Source organism: Bubalus bubalis, chromosome 4, assembly GCF_019923935.1.
Source record: "Bubalus bubalis isolate 160015118507 breed Murrah chromosome 4, NDDB_SH_1, whole genome shotgun sequence".
NCBI lineage: Eukaryota > Metazoa > Chordata > Mammalia > Artiodactyla > Bovidae > Bubalus > Bubalus bubalis.
This window is the reverse complement of record NC_059160.1, coordinates 64511791-64533241: the sequence shown is the minus strand read 5'-3', so window position 1 is coordinate 64533241 and position 21451 is coordinate 64511791. Positions and strand designations below refer to the sequence as shown.

At 47.4% G+C, this 21451-nt stretch overlaps 1 protein-coding gene across 2 annotated transcripts in view; it reads right to left on the bottom strand.

The window, feature by feature from the left end:
- Positions 1–20987, bottom strand: part of KIF5A (kinesin family member 5A) — a 29140-nt gene extending 8153 nt beyond the window's left edge. The window contains exons 1-22 of one of the 2 annotated variants that reach the window (XM_025283837.3): positions 20554–20987; positions 9652–9739; positions 9485–9558; positions 8972–9076; positions 8669–8717; positions 8174–8229; positions 7862–7949; positions 7448–7572; positions 6858–6962; positions 6241–6389; positions 5914–6062; positions 5466–5641; positions 4419–4487; positions 3834–4040; positions 3382–3528; positions 2598–2786; positions 2134–2251; positions 1700–1764; positions 1490–1599; positions 1000–1101; positions 453–513; positions 124–195 (exon numbers count right to left, since the gene is read on the bottom strand). In XM_025283837.3, the coding sequence (XP_025139622.1) occupies positions 124–195; positions 453–513; positions 1000–1101; positions 1490–1599; positions 1700–1764; positions 2134–2251; positions 2598–2786; positions 3382–3528; positions 3834–4040; positions 4419–4487; positions 5466–5641; positions 5914–6062; positions 6241–6389; positions 6858–6962; positions 7448–7572; positions 7862–7949; positions 8174–8229; positions 8669–8717; positions 8972–9076; positions 9485–9558; positions 9652–9739; positions 20554–20682 (2433 nt within the window). In that variant the 5' untranslated portion in view covers positions 20683–20987. The remainder of the gene's footprint in view (positions 1–123; positions 196–452; positions 514–999; positions 1102–1489; positions 1600–1699; positions 1765–2133; positions 2252–2597; positions 2787–3381; positions 3529–3833; positions 4041–4418; positions 4488–5465; positions 5642–5913; positions 6063–6240; positions 6390–6857; positions 6963–7447; positions 7573–7861; positions 7950–8173; positions 8230–8668; positions 8718–8971; positions 9077–9484; positions 9559–9651; positions 9740–20553) is intronic. The other variant, XM_025283838.3, reaches the window with a different exon arrangement.
- Positions 20988–21451: the final 464 nt, after the last annotated feature.

Below are 21451 nucleotides of genomic sequence, written 5' to 3'. Positions count from 1 at the left end.
CTGAGGCCAGTCAGGCCCCACTCAGACCAGGCCCGGAAGCCCTGCTGAAGGCTGCAGGGGCTGGAGAAACCTGAGGACAGGAGGGGGATATGGGGGCTGGGAAGACCCCGAGGCAGCACTCACTTTCTTGACTCGAGTCGTGACGTCTTGAACGAACAGTTTGCGAAGGTTGTGGAGGGTCTGGAGTTCCCGGGCCTGCAAAGAATGATGAAAAATTGGGGGCCACCAAATACAAGGTCATCATTTCCCCTCCAAAACTACTGGATCCTTCAGTCTCTCCAGACAAGTGAGTCACTCATCTTTTTACAAAAAGGTGTCCTGATCATACCACAGGCTTACTTCCCAGAAAGGCAGGAGAAATAGGGTGCAGAAGAAATCAGAGGGAGGGTTGGACACTGAAGCCACCCCTTCCCACCCCCCCGTTGGCTTGGCGCAGAAGGGAAGTCACTCACAACTGTCTCCTCCAGACCCTTAAGGTCCTGCTTGGACTGCTCATGTCGCTCGTACAGAAATCTGGAGGAAGACAGAAACAGAAAAACCACTCAGGGCCACCCTGCCCCTCTGTCCCTCCTCCATTCCTTGATCTATATTTTATTATTATTTACTATACTAGTTACTCATGTTCACAGTGCATAAATGAAAAAAGTAAGATGAGTTCCATAAAAAGCCCATGATAACCACCATGAACATTCTGGTGTCCATCTTTCCAGACTCTTCCATGCATGTGGCTCTCACATAAATGTTACGAGATTATACCATTCCTACTGTTGATAACCTGCTTTTTACACTTCATGGAACATCATCCACATCTTTCCATGTCAGCTAATACTGAACAGAAGTCTCCTTTTTTTTCCCCCTTGCCATCAAGTTGTTCTTTTGAGGACCTTGCCTCCTGTGGTCACCATGTTCCCATCTAGATCGTGTCCTGTCCCTGCGGTATGTGTGAGTAGCCATCTGAGCCCGTGTGGTCTCAGGTCTGCAGGTGGATCCGTCACTCACGTCAGCTCCTGGAGTTTGGTGCTTTTCTCATGTTCTTCATTCTTCAGCTTCTCGTAGTCAGCCTGGAGCTTCTCCAGCTCTAACTGGAGTTTCTGATTCAGGCTGCAGAAAGCAAGAGGTATTGGGGAGAACAAGGAGATGTCAGCGAGGGACAAAGGGGAGACTGACTCCTTCAACACTTTCCTTCTTGCACACATGAGTCCTCATAGGGTTGACACATCTACCTCAGGGTATATTAGAGGCGGACTCAGGCTACTGCTTCCACAGCAGAATAAGGGGCCCTGAGCTATCAAATCAGAGAAGCCTGGAGCATAGGGACTAGTCCTCACTCCTTGTACCTCCTGGAGCTGGACTGCAAAGTCATGTCTTTGCTGGGGCATGATCCATGGAAGTTAAAGAACTGGATCCTGGCGCAAGAGGGAGTGTGTGCGTGGGCCCAGGAAGGTGAGGGGACCGGGTGGAGACTGGAGCCACCCTGGGGAACTCTTACTCTTTGAGCTCATCAATGGTCTTCTGCTTCTCATTGATCTCGTCCCGGAGCCGGGCCAGCTGCCGGTGATGGGCCTCCCGGTGGCTCTCCATCTGCAGCTCCAGGGCCTTCTGCAACACAACCCCACCCAAGTTCAATGCCAGGCTCCCAGCCACCAGCTTGGTGAGGGCCCTGCCAGGCTCCAGTCTCCCCAACACTTTCCCCACTTGCCTTCACATCTTCTGTGTCCTGTGTGTCTGGTTCCTTGTCCTTCAGAGCCACCTCATGCACAGTTTCTGAGGGAGAGGGAGGAAGCAGTTTATATCACACCTACCACCTCCAGACAGAACTTCACATTGTGACCAGAGCGCCAGGCAGTGCAGGGCACATTTACCCTTAGAATGGGCCCACAGGGATATTCTTCTGCGTGAGAACTGTCCAATTTCATATAGCAGGGACAGAGGATGATGGAGGGTTTATGGTTCATGTAAAATGAGCTACATGCAAAATCATGCTAAGCAGCATGTGAGTTGGACTCCAGGATTTCAGTCTAATGCTTTAGTGAGTGTGCTGAGTTTTCTGTGATGTTTGTCACTTTGCCTCCCGACACCCTCTCTTATCTCAGGTCCCAGGATGGGTTGGTTGGAGGTTTAAGCAGGCCTCACCTTGGGCCTGGAGCTTGGCCAGCTCATCACTCAGGGAGTCATAGGACTCTTCCAGGTGCCGTTTCTTGAGTTCCACGCTCTGCATGTATTCCGTCAGGGAGCGGATCTTGGCCTCATGCTGGTGGGATGAGGGTTGGTGAAGAAGATGGATAGAGTCAAGGATCCAACTCCAGGCAGCACAGAGCTTCACAGGCTCCAGCTCTCCCCTCTTCCTGCTACACCTTCCACTAGGATGCAGGCTCGAGGGCCATTCCTCTGGAGACCCTTCCTTTAGACTCTCTTGGTTCAGAGGGCAGTATCCCCCTGCGCCTTCACTTCTCTAGCCTGGACCCTCTTCTGCTTCCCCTAGCTCTTCTGTCCTTGACTTCAGTTGACCCTAGGTGGCTGCTAGCAGTCATCCCACAACCACAGAGTTGCCTGCCCTCTCCCACGGCACCCAGAGGCTCTCTACCTCTGGCACTCACCTGGGAGATGAGGAGTTGGCAGGATGAGAGCTCCCGCCCAGTCACTTCCATCTTGCGGTGACATTCGACCTGAAGGTTCTCCAGCTGCCGGCACCGCTTGACCACAGACTTGACTTCAGATTTGATTTTGCTGATGTAGAGTCTGGCCACCGTGAACTCCTCCTCAATGGCCCCACTGATCTCCACTGGCTGTGGGGTGAACATAGGAGGGAGGAGGTGCCTCTTGGCTCCTGGGAAGCCCCTTATCCATTTCCTTCCACTCGGCCTAGCCCCGCACACACCCACAGGCACAGGGACTCCAGTGGGACAGGTATGTTCCAAACAACTTTTAGCAGCTCTGTACCACCTGGCTTTTCACACTGAATCCCTCTCTGCATTCAACGAGCTGTTCCGACAGTCACCCTCTTCCCTTCTATAGAGAAACAGGATATTCTGTAGTCAGACTGATCCACTTGATCACACAGATGGGGCCTCGTCACTGCCACAGATCTATATCATTCCTAATTTTGTGCCCCCATCTCCAAATCCTGCTAAAAGCACATCTCCACTGCTTCCTTATCCAGCAATGTGAATTTCACCAAGTATGTAGATCTAAAATGTATATTTCAGTTGAGTCTATGCAAACCTCTGCGTGTTTTCCTGTGTCTAGTTTGCAGGTGTGCTTCCTGGATCTTGTCCTCTTCCTCTCAGTATCTCTGAGGACATGAGTGTCTCACCTACACCTCCCACCATTTCCCAGAACAAGAAAGATCTGAACAAGGCCGCCATGTCTTTCTCCACTCACCAGCTTAATCTCTCCATTGCCCACGATGACACTGAACTCACTCAGGTCCTTCATCAGCCCGTTCAGTACCTCAGCAATCCGTTTTCGCTGGTGTCCACTGACCTCCTGCAGCCGCTGCAACTCAGACTCCAGGGACAGCATGGTGGCCTGGGGACAGTCCTTCAGGTCATGCCAGCACCATCTTCCTGCTTCCCTCCCCCACCTAGCCAGAGGCCTCTCCCCTTCATGCATGACCCTGATGGTTGCTACAAAGAGAACACAAGCCCTGCAGAAGGGTCTGGAAGAGAGAGTGGTCAGGACGGTGAAGTGCAGTGATGGAGTGGGAGAGGGGCCCACCAGGAACTGAAAGACAGCACAAAGGTACAAACACGATACCACCCTCTCAGGAAGCAGAGTGCCCTCTGGACGCAGAAGGTGTTCTGAGGTCAGGGTGCTTCTGGCTGGCCACTCACCACCTTCTGAGACAGCTCATCCACCAGAAGCTGGTTCTGCTGGCTCTTCTCCTCCACCTCCTGGGACTTCTGGTCATAGTTCATGGCCAGCTCCTCCAGAGCCTGCAGCACTTCCTTCACCTCATCCTTTGCGGCATCATTCTCTGACTGCAGGTGGCTCAGCTCCCGCTGGACCTTCTCATTGTCTCCTCGAGTGGACACCAGCAGCTGCACGGGAGGGGCGGGTCATGAGCAGGAGTCTTCTGCCAGTGATCAGCTCACCAGCTCCTTGGCCTACGGAAGCTGAGCCCCCCTTACCCAGGTATAGCTCTAGGAGAGAGGCAAGGGTCCAAGCAAGAGTCAAGAGGAACGGGGCTTTCAGCTTCATAGAAATAGGATACCATAATGAAGGAGCACCCAGACTCCAGCTTCTGTGCTTTAAGCAAAACCCCAACTAAGCCCCCAGATTTCTATTGTCTCGGGGAGGTGACTAACCCCTAAGCAGAATGCCCCTTCTTCCATCTTTCCAGAAAAGGTCTTTTTCATGCCTTTCAGGGATGGACACACAGCCCTCTCCCTCTCTTGTCTTGCCCTCCTTCCCATTACCTCTTCCTGGTCCAGCATTTGCTGCTTGAGCTTCTCTATGAGTTGGCTCTGCTGGTTGATCTCATCATCCTGTTGGAGGCAAGGGGATAAGATGGAATGAAGGGAAGCTTCTCGTTCCAGTTTAGACTTGGGAGCTTGGGGCAGATATGGATCTTAATAAAAAATTTAGGCTTTGAGTTCAAAACATCCTAGGCCTTCCCTGGTAGTCCAGTGGCTATGACTCTGTACTCCCAATATAGGGGGCCTGGGTTCTATCCCTGGTCAGGGAACTAGATCCCACATGCCACAACTAAGAGTTCCCATGCTGCAACTCAAGATCCCTCATATTGCAATGAAGATCAAAGATCCTGAGTGCTGCAGCTAAGACCCAGCACAGCCAAATAAATAAATAAATATTTTAAAAAGAAAGAACGGAACTCTATATCCTAAAAAGAAAGAAGTCTTTTCCTCAGCTTCTCTCCTTGATTCCTGCCCTCACTTTTTAATTCCTTTCTTTCTGAAAGTTTGTATAACCTTGACAGTGCACAGCAAAAGCCTTCAAATGTTCACATCCTTTAACTGAGAAATCCCACTCCAGCACTCCATTCTAATTGAACCAAAGTCTTATATGGACAAGAGACAAAGATAGTCACTTCAAAGTTATTTATATAGCAAAAATAACCAACTAACAAAACACAAAACCCTAGAAAGCCTGTAAATAAATGGTTAAATGCATTCTGATAAATGAACTGTAAGGCAGCCATTTAAAAATACTTCAGTGAAGAATTGTTAACAAAGTAGGAAACCGCTCATTATATAATGTGGAATGAAAAAATCAGATGTGAAGTTACACATACAGTATAATCTCAATTGTGTGGCTTTATTTCTGAATGGTGGGAGGAGGAATGATTGAAATTTTCTTCAATATGTTTTTATTTATCATCCACATTTCAATAACAAACATTCATCTCTTTTAAAATCGGGAAAAAAGTCAGGATAAGCTACTTTTGTGAGCCCACGCTTAGCATCCCGCCAGGCTCACCACCGTGCCCTGCCGGATGTCCTCACCTTGTCATCGAGCTGCTTGTAGAGGCGGCGGATCTCCTCCTCGTACTTCTGCCGCTCCTCGGGCGCAATGCGCACTACAATGGATGAGTTGTCGTTCACAGGTGTCTCCTCGCAGAGCTCAGCTCCCAGGGTGGCATCCTCCCCGGCCAGGCGCTCTGTCTCAGGCACGTTCTCTCCTGGCGAAGCGGCAGAACAAGGTGAGGGATGGGGCAGGGACAGCTGCACCTGCGGGCCCTTCCTCCCTCACTGCCCATCGCAGAGACCTCCTGGCTTCCATGTCTCTTGCCCAGTGGACCGTCCACCTTTCTGGGGGTGGGGAATAAAGGATGTCAGCCCCCTCTCGCTTTCCCTCATGACTGCTCTACCGCATCCCTCCAGAAGCACAGTCCTCCTTGGAGGTCGTAGGAGCCCTCTCTGGCTTCCTGCACCTGCAGGACCCCTCACTAACCATTGCGCCACCGGTTCAGCTCTGCCTCCAGCTTCGCAATCGTCTCCTTCTGAGCCTTTGTCTTCTCCTTCTCCTTCTCATATTTCTTTTTCCACTGCTCAGCAGTCAACTCCAGATTCACGGAGGCAGTGTTCTTAATGGTCTTTGCCCTGGAAAGGGGAATGAAGAGATGAGACCTCCATTAACGTTCATAAGACCCTGAGTGGAGAGCACAGCAGAGGCTGGAGCAGGGAGTAGAAGAGATGAGACCTCCATTAACGTTCATAAGACCCTGAGTGGAGAGCACAGCAGAGGCTGGGGCAGGGAGTAGGGGACCCCGCCACTGACCGCTGCCCGAACATCAGGGTGGACTTGGTCTCCGCGTCATTGTAGCTGGACGGTGAGCAGCAGATGAACATCGTTGTTCGGCAGTTTCCTCCCAAGGAGTCCTGGAGAATCCGTGTCATTTTACTGTCACGATATGGAACGTAGCTTTTCTGGAGGAAAAGGGAGGCCTCGAATCAGAAAAATTCAGCAGGGGACTCAGAAAAGATGGCAAGGGAGTTTCCTGGTGGCATAGTGGTTAGGATTCCAGGGTTTCACTGCCATGGCCCGGGTTCAATCTCTGGTTGGGGAACTGAGATCCTGCAAGCCGCATGGCATGGCCAAAAAAAAAAAAGAAAGAAAGGATGGGACTTCCCTGGTGGTCATCCAGTGGTGAAGATTCTGTGCTCTGAATGTAGGGGGCCTGGGTTCAATCCCTGGTTGGAGAACTAGATCCCACATGCCGCCACTAAGACCCGGCATAGCCAAATAAATAAAATAATTTTTAAAAAATATTTTAAAAAAGAAAGAAAGGATGGTAGTGCTTACTAGGGGTGGAGCAACCCATGAATTGGGCATGATGAGGTGGGGGCATTAGGAGAAGGCAGAAGATGGGATGAGGACCCGTAAGGAGCACTCACCGTGCCCTCAGCCAGCGCCGAGATCACGTTCCCCAGGGCCGACAGGGACTTGTTGATATTCTTGGCCTCATCCAGCACGGCTCCCTCAGCTCCAGTCTTGCTGACCTACCAGGGCACAAAGGGTGAGTGTGTCATGAGTGGTTGCAGACCAAGTGGGCTCCCCACTCCTCTTCTCCACGTAAGTTGGCTTAGTCCAAGGAGAAGGGGATAGGAAAGAAGATGAAGAAGGCCCTCCTCTGGTCCCCTAAATGTTCTTGCTACAGACTCTCTCCCCTACATACACAATATTATACAATATTCTATTTATGTGAAATGTCCAGAAAGTCAAATCCAGAGTCAGAAAGTAGATTAGTGGTTACCAGGGGTTGGGGGATGGGAGACTAGGGCATGACTGTTAACAGGTGATGAAAAGGTTCTGGAATCAGTGGTGATGATGCACAACCTTGCAAATACACTGAATTGTATACTTTAAAATGGTGAACTTCACGGTATGTGAATTCTAGCTGAATGAGAGTTATTTTGATTTTTAAAAAGGCTACCCCCCTCAAGGCTTCCTTCCCTGCCCCCTTCACCGTGGCAGGAACCCCCACCTTCTCGCTTCCTGCCAGGTCCACTAGATACAGCTTCCCACTCAGCTTCTGCTCAGTCTCCATATTTTCCTGCTTGATGTTGATGAGGAAGATGCTATGGCTTCGAGAGCTGTGTTCATTCATGTCTGTAAGAGGCAGGACGAGACAGTCCTTATACCAAACTCTGTGAACGAAGCCCTCAGTCCCCAGCTTCCACAGACCACCACCCCCACCCACTGAGAGAGGGGTTGTCCGCCGGGACTAGCCCAGCCGCTACGTATCCCTGGTAGCAGGGGTGCAGGGTCTCACAGACAAGCATCTCTCCTCCGGAGGAGGACACAGACTTCCCCTGCCCCCTTTCAAGTCCCTCAGCCCCCATGGGCACAGAGGAGAGGCAGACGCCAGACTCAAGAGCCCCTGATCTCCCCCACTCACTGGTGACAGCCACGTGACGATTTGATTTCCCTTCATCAATCACATCTAAAATCTCCTCCGGGCTGGACACAAAGCGCTCAGTACAACCCTGCAGGGGGCAAATGGACAGTGACCCCCTACACTTTGGTCTACAGATTAAATTACCTGCACAGTGACCAAATGACCCTTCAAGGCAGTGCCTTTGTCCAGGCCCCAGACTCCTCCCCAGTCCAGGCTGTCCGCCCTCCAGCTCCTGGGCCGTGATATCCCCTCCTTCTGTGCCCGCGCTCTCAATACCCTGGCCCCACCTGCTTGCCCCAGCCCAGGTCTCACCTTGACAAATGGCACCCGGTTCTTGTCCTCATGCACAGACAGATTTGTTTTGGTCACTGAATCAAGACAATTCAGGGTGAGCAAGGCCAGCACTTCCACCCCCCCACCTACCCAACCCCTTTACCCTGCAGTCTGCTCAGATGGATGATTCTTCTGTGTTCAAAAGGGAAGAAGACTCCCCTGTGAAGCCTAAACTCCCTGCTCACTCTGAAGGCTGTTCATCCTCCTGCAGGATTCCAGCCCCAGGGCCCCAGCTAGGCTGAGGTTGTATGTATGTGGGCCTGGGCACCTAAGCTCATTTTCTGACCCTTTCGGTTTTTGGAAATTCTTGGTGAGTGAAGGCAAGGGCCACAAGTACAAGTGTGTGTGTCCTCGTATGCCTGCTGCATCTCTCACCAAACAGCACCTAAGCCTAAGAGGCCAAGAACACTGTAATCATTCTCTTCCTTGCCCTCCTCACCCCCCACCCACCCACTGGGATTACACACCACTCACCATCCAGAAGGTCACGGATTTTGTCCAGGTAAATCTCAAAGTAAGAAACCTGGGTTAGGAAGAAAGGAGAAGTATAAAGTGATGGGGGCCTATCTTAAATCTGATTCAGGTATCACAGGCTAATGTTATCCACTCAAATAGTGGTGGTGGGAGGGAAAGGACAGAAGAGACTATTTTGGCAGAGAAGAACTTAGGTAACCACGGGGGAGAATAAGTTGGGGCACGGAGGATCTCAGTGGGTTCATGCTAGATCCTCCACTCCCAGTCCCATAAGAGGATGCCCAGTGGTCATGCCCTGATCACCTTGATATGGAACTCAAGATTCTCATCCATGGAGTAGATGTGGTTGAAGATGTCTCGGGCAATTCGAGGAATGATTCCCATCAGCTGGGGGTCATGCAGCTTTCCCTGGGGAGTAAGGGTAAGGGTATTCCAAATGAGGCTGGGGCTCAGGAGGAATCAGACAGTTCAGAGGGAGGCAGACGAACACAGAGGTAATAGCTGCTAAGAAGACCATCCTGACTTAGGGGATGGTCACTACCTTTAGTGGAAGGAAGAGGGAACTGAGCAGCCCTTTGAACTGTCATTGCTGCTGCTTTTCCAGGCAAAAGAAGAAAACTGGCATAGTGGAAAGGAGGGTGAACTGCAGCAGGCTGAAGGGAGTCCATTAAACTTCCACAATAACACTGCCCTGCCAGTGTTACACAATAACACTGTACCAGGCAGCCCTCATTCCTAGATCTCCCCCCACTGAGACTCCTTGGCCTCCCATTAACACTCCCAACTCCTCTCTCCCATAAAAGTTAGAACCCTCACCTCCATAGTATGTGTCTTCCCTGAGGATGTCTGTCCATAAGCAAAAATGGTGCCATTGTAGCCAGCTAGGACATCTGGAAGAGATGGCAGAGAAAGACCGCTGCTAGAGAGAAGTAGAGTAGGGAATGGGAGCTTGAAAAGGTACATTCTCAAAATATACTCATTACCTTTGACAATCTGCATGGCACAGGCATGATAAACTTGCTCCTGAGTCGTGTTTGGGGGAAATACACGGTCAAAGACATATGGCTTCCCCTGAAGTGGAAATAAAAGACGACAGACATCAGTAGGGAGGTGTGGGGAAGAACAAACCCCTGAAAAGGCACCTGTTCCTCAGCCTTCTGTACTCATGGACAATTATGGGGATGAAGGGAACCAAAGAGAAGCAAAGCTTAGTGTTGACACCAGGATTGTACCCGTGGGCTAGAACGCCACTGAGGAGTGTCACATGGCGATACTGCACGAGAGGACCCCAGCCTTGGTGTGACAAACTCACCATCCCAGATCCCCTGCCTGGGATCAAATGAGAAAAGACAACAGGACTACAGGCTGTAGAGAGTGAAGAACAACATACTGACATTAAAAATCTACCACTAAGTTACAAAAACATCTTCCTCAATAGATCCACATGTTCTGATATGAAAAGATGTTGAAGATGTATTATAAGTGGAAGATGCAAAGTTAGGGACAGATGTATAGTGTGTTGCCTACTGTGTAAATGAAACATACAAATGCTGAACTACTGAGCTGTTATGGAAATATTAACACAAGCTCTGTCTTTGTGAAAAAACATATGAAATCAGAAATACAGTTCTCCCTTTAGGGAAACAGCTTTAAGTAAAGAGAAACTGTGAAGCAAATCACTCAGACCTGCAAGTATCTTGTTCAATTCGGGTAATGTTATATATCATGTGTGCTGATAAGAATGCTAAAGATACAAAATATTTACAACCCAAAAGGGACCCAAAGAGAATAGATTTGCTATCTGATCATATTAAAGGGAAGATCTCTGGTACAATTCAATGAGACTCTGCTTGCTTTCCATTGTGACAACTTTTCAGTCATATTTTCCCATTATTTGATATAAAGAAACTATGACATAGTTGTCAAATTATTTTGCTACAGAGTCCGTCTTTATTCAACTGATAGGTTAACCTCCAAGTCTATAGACACCAGAGTCTGGGAGACATATTTTAACTAAGACAAACCATAAGCATTGGAGAAGGCTGGAGATGTGGGTCTGGGCATATCTACAATACTGCACTGACATAGGTAACCTTTTTTTCCAAAAGGAATTGTACAAAAAATATTAACAATGACACTTCAGAGAGAGAAACTGGGAGGGAGAGGTGGCTTTCATTTTTCATTTTATCCTGGAAGGTTTACATTTTTAAACCAGGTACAAGTATTATGTTTTTTATTTTTTAATGCCAAAGAGAGTGAGAAAATAGTGTATTTTTTGTTTTTCTTTTTAATTCTTCCCAAAAAGGATATTTATACTAGTAAGTATTGTCTTTAATATTTAAAAGATTTTCAAAATCTGATTAATGATAAAAGTCAACCAGGAATATTTATCTGGTCTCTCTGTAGTGAGGGATTCTGAAGTCCCAAAAACAGAATTCACAAAGAGAAAAAAGTTGTGAAAGTGCTCTCTGCAATGAAGGCAGTACTGTAAACTGGTAGGGCCTTTCTGGAGGACAATTCTATTAAATATTCAAATGTCCATACTGGTCATACTCTGCCCACAGATTTCAATGCTAGGAATTCATATTGCAACTTGCTTTAAGCACTTAATGATGTGTGTAGATGGATGTTCACTGCAGCCATTTGTATTAAAGAAAAGGAAGAAACAATTCAAACACCCATCAAGAAGATATTGGTTATACCTCCATGCTGCTGCTGCTAAGTCGCTTCAGTCGTGTCCAACTCTGGGCGACCCCATAGACGGCAGCCCACCAGGCTCCCCCGTCCCTGGGATTCTCCAGGAAAGAGTACTGGAGTGAGTTGCCATTGCCTTCTCCAATGCATGAAAGTGAAAAGTGAAAGTGAAGTCGCTCAGTCGTGCCCGACTCCTAGCGACCCCATGGACCGCAGCCCACCAGGCAAGAGTACTGGAGTGGGTTGTCATATACCTCCATAATCTACTTCTATTACAATGAGCAAGTTTGGTTTACACGTCCAAGATCAAATACACGAAAAAATAAAAACAATTTGTATAACATGATTATATATTTTAAAAAAGCATAGGAATAGAATAGTCTTAGAAAAAAGATATGGAAGACTGTATATAGATCTGTTAAAAGTGATTATCACTGGAAAGCAGAATGATAGGAACTTATGCTTATGACATTTTTTCTGTGACATGTAAATATTTTACAATGACATATTGCTTTGAAATTAAAGAGAGAAAATAGTATAGGTGAGCTACAGAAAAATGTGTAATAACATGATAAGATACACACAAAATAATTTTAAGGAAAAGGTGGTTTTTAAAATAGTGTGCCGTGTAAAACACACACACACAAAAGAGTATATGAAGGATTATTCCATTTCAGTAAAAATGTATGGTATTATATATGTATACAAGGTATATACGTATGTATATGTATACATGTATATATACGTATACAAGGTATGTATATATGTATACCTTGCATAGAGAAACATGTTAACAGTGGTTATCCTTGGACAGTGGGACTTTAGGAGTTTTTTGTTCTTTTTGATTAAGATTTGAAAGTATTCTAAAATGAAAATATATAATTTTTAAAAAGGAAAATTTTTAATTTTAAAAACAAAGAGATTAATACTCTTACTATATAAAGAACTCTCATAAACTAGTAACAACAACAACAAAAAAATTAACAGAAAAAACTAACAAAAAAATAACCAGAAAAATATGGATAAGAGTTAGGTACTAACAACAGAAGAAACACATATGTTCAATAAACATAAAGATGTTTAACATTTTTGAAGAAAAAACAGTAACATCATTTTCCACCTATCAAACTGGAAAACAAAAACTTAATTGTAATACCCAGAATAGATGAGGGTTCAAGAAGGTATAATTTCTGTGAAAGAAGCACCTTCATTCTTTTCTGTTAGGACAGTATATCCATACTTTTAAGGGGCAATTCAGAAATGTATAATCCAAAGCCTTGAATTGCACATATCCATAGACCCAGATATTGTACTCCTAAGAATTTGTACTACGAAACTATCTGTAGCAAATATTTGGCTACAAGGATGTTTATTATCAACACTGCTTATAGTGATGAGGATTTGAAAACAACAGAAAGAAGTTACATTTAGGGGACTGGTTAATACAAGGAATTAATTATACTATGGCATGTACATATGTTTTATTCTTTGCTACTATTTAAAAGGATGACATAATAGAACACCAATATATCTCAAGAATGAGTTGAAAGAACTTAAACTCAAAGAGCACATACTGTATTATTCCCTTTATATAAAGTTCAAGAGTAAACAACACTTTTTGTAGTGATGAAACTCAAAGTAGCAGTTGCCTTGGGGTGATACTCACAGGAAGGGGGTAAAAGGGAGCTTTCAAGGGGCAATCAAAATGCTCTAGATCTCAGCCTGGGTAGTGGTCACACAGGTGTCCAAATATATTATAAAATTCATACAGCTGTTTGCATAAGATTTGTGCACTCACTGTAGTAAATTATACCTAAGTGCTATCATAAAGTAGAACATCACAAGATGATATGATAATGGCCCTTAAAATATGAATTATGCACAAACTCATTGTTAATAAGAAAAAATGAATATTAGACTATATTAGCATTTTAATCTATCAAAGTGGCCAAAATAAAATAGTTTGATGATGGGACTTAATTGCTAGGCCTGTCAATTAAATTGCCTTCTCTAGGGGAATTCCCTGGTGGTCCAAATGTTAGGACTCAACGCTTCTACTGCAGGGGAAATGGGTTCAATCCCAGGTAAGGGAACTAAAATCCCACATGCCGCAGTGGCCTGGCCAAAAATAGTCTGATGATGCACTGCACTGGCTGGGCCCTTAAATATATTAATACATATGGTCTTTCAATTGTTTGTAATAGCAAATGATTAGAACAAACCAAAATATCCATATCTATCAATAGCTGCTACTGCTGCTAAGTCGCTTCAGTCGTGTCCGACTCTGTGCGACCCCAGAGATGGCAGCCTACCAGGCTCTTCTGTCCCTGGGATTCTCCAGGCAGGAACACTGGAGTGGGTTGCCATTTCCTTCTCCAATGCATGAGAGTGAAAAGTGAAAGTGAAGTCGCTCGGTTGTGTCCGACTCTTTGCGATCCCATGGACTGCAACCCACCAGGCTCCTCCGTCCATGGGATTTTCCAGGCAAGAGTACTGGAGTGGGGTGCCATTGCTTTCTCCATCTATCAATAGAGACCTGGCTAAATAAATTATGGCATATCTCTACAACAAATAATACAGTAGTTACAAAGAATGAGATAGATACTTATGTGCTGATGTAGAAGGATCTCTAAGACTCCTCGTTAAGTAAAAAAAAAAAAAAGCAAGGTACGGAACAGTATGTATAGTATGCTATCATTTGTATAAAAAAAAGTACATGCATGTATTAAATACATATGCATTTGCTTGTAAATGCATGGCATTCTTTTCGAAGAATCTACAGGAAACTGGCTATAAGGCTGCCTTCTGAAAGGGGAACTGGGTGGCTAGGAAAGAGAAGTAGGAAGGAGACTTAATTTTCACTGTGTATCTTTTTTATATCATTTGAATTTTGTTACATGTGCATGTAAGACATTCAAAAATTAACTAAAATTTTTTTAATAAATAAAATTATGTAAAATATTTAGTGGTGGTGAAAGTCATGGTATTTTGTTGGTGAAAAATAGGTTACAAAACAACATAGAGTTTACAATACACTTTTATTAAAATCATTATATGTATATATGTAGGAAAAAAACTACTGGAAACAAATACATCAAATTGTTAACAATATTTTGGAGGGGGCAGATTTTCAGTGAGTTTTAATTTCTTCTTTGTGCTTTTCTTTGTTTTCAACTTTGTCAACAACCCTGGGTTGGGAAGATTCCTGGAGAAGGGATCTGCTACCCACTCCAGTATTCTTGGGCTTCCCTGGTGGCTCAGTTGGTAAAGAACCCAGTGTGGGAGACCTGGGTTCAATCCCTGGGTTGGGACAATCTCCTGAAGGAGGGCATGGTAACCCACTCCAGGATTCTTGCCTGGAGAATCCCCATGGACAGAGGAGCCTGGCAGGCTGCAGTCCACGGGGTTGCAAAGAGTCGGACACGACTAAGGGACTAAGGACAGCACAGTGCTGTAACCAGATTATGTTTACTACTATTACAGAAAAATCTACCTGGATTCTTTTTTTTAAGGTTGACTGAGTTTATGATTATTCATAGGACTTTTATAAATTTTTCACCATTTTAAACCATTTTTATCTATACAGTTCATCATAATACTTTATTACAAAGAATAAAATTCTTATTACATAGAATAAAATCATACAGTGTTTCAATAAACAGATTTAAAGTGGCCTTAATGCTTTTCCTTCTCAGTGGTGATATCTTTTTTAAAATTTTGTTTTATTTTATTCTTTAACTGAACCTTGATTCTTGAATTGTAATCTAACTCAATATTTCTCCCATCCAGCCGCCAGGAGACATAAACAAAACACGTCCATCTCAGCCAGTGACTTTCACCTCTTCTCCATCAGTGATGTCTATCCGTGCTTACTAAAGCCAGGCATTCAGCCAAAGGGGATTAAATATAACTCCCAAGCCAACCTCACTCTTTCCTTCTTCCCATCTGGGAACCTGGGGATCAATGCTCTAACACTCCCAGTTGCAGGATTCCAGGGGCTTCCCTGGTGGCTCAGATGGTAAAGAATCTGTCCACAATGCAGGAGACCTGGGTTCAATCCCTGGGTTGGGAAGATCCCCTGAAGAAGGTAAATGGCTACCCACTCCAGTATTCTTCCCTGGAGAATTCCATGGACAGAGGAGCTTGGTGGTCTGCCATCCATGGGATCACCAAGAGTCAGACACGACTGAGTGACTAACACTTTCACTACACAGGGTGCTGTGGGCGCTTTAAAAGGGAGGGCGCTCTCCAAGTGCTGAAGGCAATTACTGCCTGAGGAACTCATTTTCCTGAGCCTAGGCAGGGAGAGATCAGAGAGAGAGGACGGGTGGCATTCTTGGAACCACGAGGATAAAAAATATCCAAGAGCTAAAAGTGGATGCACTTTGTAATCTCATGAGCAGAGAAAGCCATGTTTACAATTCTAGGGTTTCTGGGAAGGCCTGCTACCATCTTCCTACGCTTGGTTGGGTCCTTAAATTTCAAACCTAGTTCATTTCTTCTTCCTAAGATTTTTATATCTGTTAAAGTATGACGTCCTTTAACGTTCTATTACAGGATGAATTTGTTCTGTCAGATCTTTTTAAAAAATAACTAGACCAGCGGTTTCCCACTTTTTTTGCTTCTAGACTACTCACTTGGGAAACGTCACCATTATTTACATCTCTCATGACACATAAGTATTCTGAGTCAGACTGTAGTATGCTGTGCGGGATTTTTTATCAGAATCTGGGGAAGTGTATGTACAGTTAGCAAAAGCCATTTCTGATGCCCCCTCCCAGGACTTTGGCCAGGCCACTCCACAGCCTGGACCACCATATAAACCAAGAGTTTCCTGAAGACAGAGGTTCCCCTCTCAATCCCCAACATCAAGCACAGTCCCTGGCCCTCAGGAGGCTCTTCATTAATATATCTGTTGAAGAAACACAGATATTGATGGAAGAAGAGAGCAAGAAGATCCTAGGGACCTGAATCTTTGGATGAAACAACCTGTAAGAGGGGAAAATGTTAACCACTTCCCAGTTGTGTCAAAGGCGAGCTGGTGGGGAGACAGCCCATCCAAAATAAAAATAACATCTAACTCTGGTTGGGAGTTTATGATGTGCCTGTCACTATACATTATCTCATTTAATGCTCACAGCAATTCTAGGAGGTAGGTACTATTATTATTATTATTATTATATTTCATAGATGTGAAAACTGAAGTTCAGAGAGGTAGGGTAGTGGTAGAAGAAGTTTTCAAACTCAAGCACTCTGATTCCAGACCCACACTGTCGAAGTGATCTCAAAACTGACGTGCCAACACTGCGTCAGAGCTTTATCACGGTTTCCCTTCCCCTCCTCCCTCCATATGGGCGTTTCTCCAAATACTTCTGGACAGAACTAAAGCCCTTCATCACCCTCTTTTTGCAACCTCAACCCCTTTTTCAGAAGAATGCAGTTCTCCCATCCATCCTCTCCAAGGAGGTACTAATCCATGACTTCAATTCCATGGATGGAGGAGCCTGGTAGGCTGCAGTCCATGGGGTCTCTAAGAGTCAGATACAACTGAGCGACTTCACTTTCACTTTTCACTTTCATGCACTGGAGAAGGAAATGGCAACACACTCCAGTGTTCTTGCCTGGAGAATCCCAGGGATGGGGGAGCCTGGTGGGCTGCCGTCTATGGGGTCACACAGAGTCGGATACGACTGAAGTGACTTAGCAGCAGCAGCAGCAGAAGACTTGTAAGTTAGAAACACTCAGGGAGACCGTCCACCTTTGAGGAATGCCTCTGAGACCCACTCTCTCTCCCCCCACAGGAGTGTAAATCGCCCCTCCTGAGGGCTTCTCTTCAGAGTCCCACAACCCCGGACTCTGTGTTCTCCTCTGACCCACTCCAAGCTTCCTCGTCTCCTGTCCAATTGTGTCTCCCAGCACTTTCTGGTGTTTTCCACAAAGGGTGCTGACTAAAGCTAATGGAAAGGTCTAAGATCAGGGGTCCAGAGATAACCAACCTTTTCAACCTTCACTAAAGCACTTGGTAGAGACTGAACTTGAGAGCACCAGGACTGATTTCCATAGTGACACCCCTGGGGATTGTTGCCATGGCAATGCTGGAGAGATACTGGCCACAGTGAACATCACCTCCTCTCTATGTTTTCTTTGACGAGACTCCCCCAAGGCTAAGGGATGAACTGCTCCTCTCCGTCAGACATCAAAAGAATCCTGGGCCACCTCAAACAATAGTGACTCTGCTCCAATAATCCTGCAGGCCCCAACCTGGCTTTTCCAAATGAGGTCCTTGGTGGTCCTGCTTTGTTGCCTCCTTAAGAATCCACCTAGCCATCAGGAAATCTAAGGGAGATAGAATATGGTTGATACTTGAACGAGGGAGGGAGGGAAGGGAAGTGGAGCAGGGGCGGGAGGCAGAGAGGCTATGGGTTTCCCTACTGCCATTCTCCTGTGTCTGGTATAGATGCACAGCTCACACTCTGCCCACCAAGACAGGCAGAGAGAGACACATAAATGGGTACACTTAAAAAGTCACAGTGGATTCCCAGTGACCCAAAGAGCAAGACAAGGTACATAGCACACACAGACAGTGACCCAGACACCCTTCCACTATGACTCAGGCCATTAACGTGGGCTAAGCCCCATCCCCCAGATTCCAGGGAGAAGTCTTGGGGTGGGAGGGGGATGAGGCTCACAGAGCTGTCTTCCCAGCTTATTCTCCTACAGTCTGCCAAGCAGAAAAAGGCCATGAACATTAGGCACTCTGTAGCCCAGAGCTAGCCGCAGTGCAGAGAGAAGAGCCATCACGGGAGGAGCAGGGGGCTGGGCTCGGAGAGAGAGAATAGCCTCTCCCACCTTCAGCCTTCCCAGACATCCTGAAGCAGCTTCCTCCATTAACTCCTCAGATAGTTCCCACACACAGGCACCAAAGGGAGCTAGAGGAAGAGAGAGGAAGGAGGCTGGGGGATTTCCTTCCCTTTGTTGGGACCCTCAAGGCGCTCCTCACAATCACTTCACTTATGACCCTCATCCTGCTGAACGAGGAATGAATAGAAAGCCTGGGAAGGCAAGCACCAAGGATGCTGCCTGAGACAAAATGGCCCCCCATAAGCACTTATCTTGGCATGAGACACTGACAGGAAGGGCTAGGGCAAGGCAAGACACAGAGCGAGACTAAGGTTCAGCCCTGCAAATATCAGGCAGAATAGATAAAGAAGGAACAGCTGTGGAGTAAGATAAAATCTGAATTGGCAGGGGGCCCTGGGCCTCTCTTTATCTCTCCGCCCTCCCACCTCCACCAGGTCTCTCCTATTTAGCTGAGAAGGAGACGGATAAACACAACTCCTTCTCCCAACATCGCCCCATGCCCTGCGCCCACCATGCCAACCAAGATGGATGTCCCAGAGAGCCTAAGGGAGTTGGTTCAGATAAACCTAAACACCCTAGAGCAAGGAAGTTAGGCTTAAAAGTGGAAGCCTTTTGTGGGTTTGTTCCTCCATAACCACCTTGGTCCTATTTCTCAGCCTTTCTGTCTCAGGGGGCCCTCAAGCTCTAACTCCTGTGGCTAACACCCACTGTCCAGACTATTCGGAGAGGAGGCCCCGAGGGTTGATCCAGGCATTATTTCAGCCTGGCCAGACTGATCAGACTGCAAGGTCTAAGGTTCCCGAGACAAAGAGAGACAGGGGCCCTCCCTATGTGGCAAACATACATACATAAGCACAGACACAAAGTGAAGGCACCCATTGAGTCCACAGTGGAGGTGAGAGAGACTGGTGACAGACTAGAGCCCTTGGGGACAGACCATGTCAGCAAGTCTCTTCCTAAGGCATGTTTACTCAAAGTCCCGTTCTCACCGACTCCGAAGACCCAGGCTCCCTCCTCTTCTTTCCTTCATTCCTTCAACAAGCAAGCCCTGTGCCAAGCACTATGGATCAAAGATACATAAGAAGTGCCCCTGACCTTGAGGATGGCCCTTATATGGGCTCCTCCCTTCTTGAACTGGCTACAGTGTCCTGGCCCAGCACCCCTCAAGTCCTACTCCCTACTGGACTCAACCCCAAATCCTTTCAGCCCATAGCCTGACAGTCCCAACCAGCCTAGGAAAGGAGGGGAGGTGAGGAATTCACTAGGAATCCCTTGGGGACTACCACAGCTAAAAGTCCAGAACCGAAATCTGTGGAGATAATGTGATACAGAAGGAAAGATGTGAGCTTTGGAGTGACAGATTTAGGTTCAGATCCATGAATTAACAGTGTGACCTTGAGAAAGTCATTCGACTTCTTTGGGTCTCAATTTCCTCATCTGTAAAGTGGAAATATTAATACCTTCTTCAGAGTGTTGTTTTGAAGATCAAATGATATATGTAGAGTAAAAAGCACAGTAAATACTAGTTCTCCTTCTTAATAGTCTCTTCCAGGGGTAGGGGCTGTCGAGAATAGGTAGAGGAGGTGGCTTGCTACTTTGAATTGGATCATCAAGAGAAAGGATGAATAAGCAACTGCTTGATAGGATCTCAGGGTTTGGTTATTTTTGTTAGGGTGAGTTGAGGGGTCTGAAATCCTCTTTCTACCATACCTGGGAGGAAAAGGCAGACATTTCTTTAGGACCTAGAAGATCCCCCTCCCCAAACTGGGTGTGGCACCAATGTATTTCCTTCTCTGAAAACCCTTCACCAAACCTGTGCCCTCCCCCCAAGTCCAGGCTGTAACTACTTCAGGGGATGATGGAGGCCTTGACCCCAGAGTCCACCCTCACTTGTACCTCGGCAGAGACCCTGGACAACCCGCCTCCCATCTAGCCAGTCCACTAGTCTTCCTCCTCCCTTCCTGGGAGGTGAGGGGTAGAGATTCTGAGCCAATAACAAAGGGAAGATGCGCCTTCCTTAGGGAACAGGGAAAACGTCAGAAAAACACGGGACTGGCTCTAGGGGTGGGGACGCTGCAGAGAGCAGCAAAGGGGAATCCGGCCCCCGGATCGCGGGATAGTAGCCCCCTCCCACTCTGCCGAGACTCGGCCGCCGGCCTGGCCAGGCCACACCCAGCCATCCTGATGCAGGGAGAGGAGGGGCTGCGGCTAAAAGGATGGAGGAGGATGAGAGGCGGGGAGAGGGAGCTGAGACAGGCTGGGGGCTGAGGCTCGGCGGGGGTAAAAGATCCTGCCCCCTTTCCGAAATTCCCTCCAGGGGCGGCACTCACCCCAATAACGACGCTGTCGTCCCCTTGGAAAATGGGAATGAACTTGTCCCCCCGCAGAATCTCGGCCTGATTTAGGGGCCGAAATCGGCAGAGCACCTTGATGCTACATTCGTTGTTGGTCTCGGCCATGGTGGTCGCCGGTGTGGAGCTGGGGCACTTCGGCTGCAGAGGTCGCGTGTGCTCCGGGAGGAGAGGGGCTCAGCTAAGGCCCAGGCGGAGGACAGGTGCTCTGTCTCTGAGGGTTCAGAAATCTGAGGCGGGCGCCCGGGCAAAGGCTGGGGAGCAGGGCCGAGGCGCGCTTCCTCTCTCCTGCGGCACCGGGATGCGGGCGACCTGGGCGTCTGGTCCTCTCTCGGCGCTCTGCCTCTCCGCCCCTCGCGCTGCAGCGCCGCGCTGCGGGCCTGGGCGGGGCGGCGACGGAGGAGCGGGGCGGGGCTTCCCTGGCTGGGGGCTGCCACCCCACGGCGCCCACGGTGGCACCTCTGCTCTCTTCTTGCCTCCTCTCCCCACTCCTGACGCTCGGAGACTAACGTGTCCACACCCCTTCCCCACCCAAGTCACTCACTAGGTCCCACCCTCAAAACCCTGACCCGTCTGTCCCTCCCTCGGATTCCAACCCCCTGGAAGGGCTAAGGGATCTGAGGTGGGCCTGTCTCCCCGTCGGAGGTAGAGTCAACAGCGCTCACACCTCCTTTATTCCAGGGCATCCTTCACCTCTATCACAGTCCTCTCTCCAGATTGGCAGCACACTTCTCCTCCTCTCTTTCCCCACAACCCTCTCAAAAATCCTCAGCTCACTCAAACCTTCAGGGGCAGCTACTTGTACCTCTATGGAGGTGGGTGTCCAGGGTCCATTTTTCAAAGAGGAGTGTCAAGGGAAGTCTGCTTCTTTCCTTCC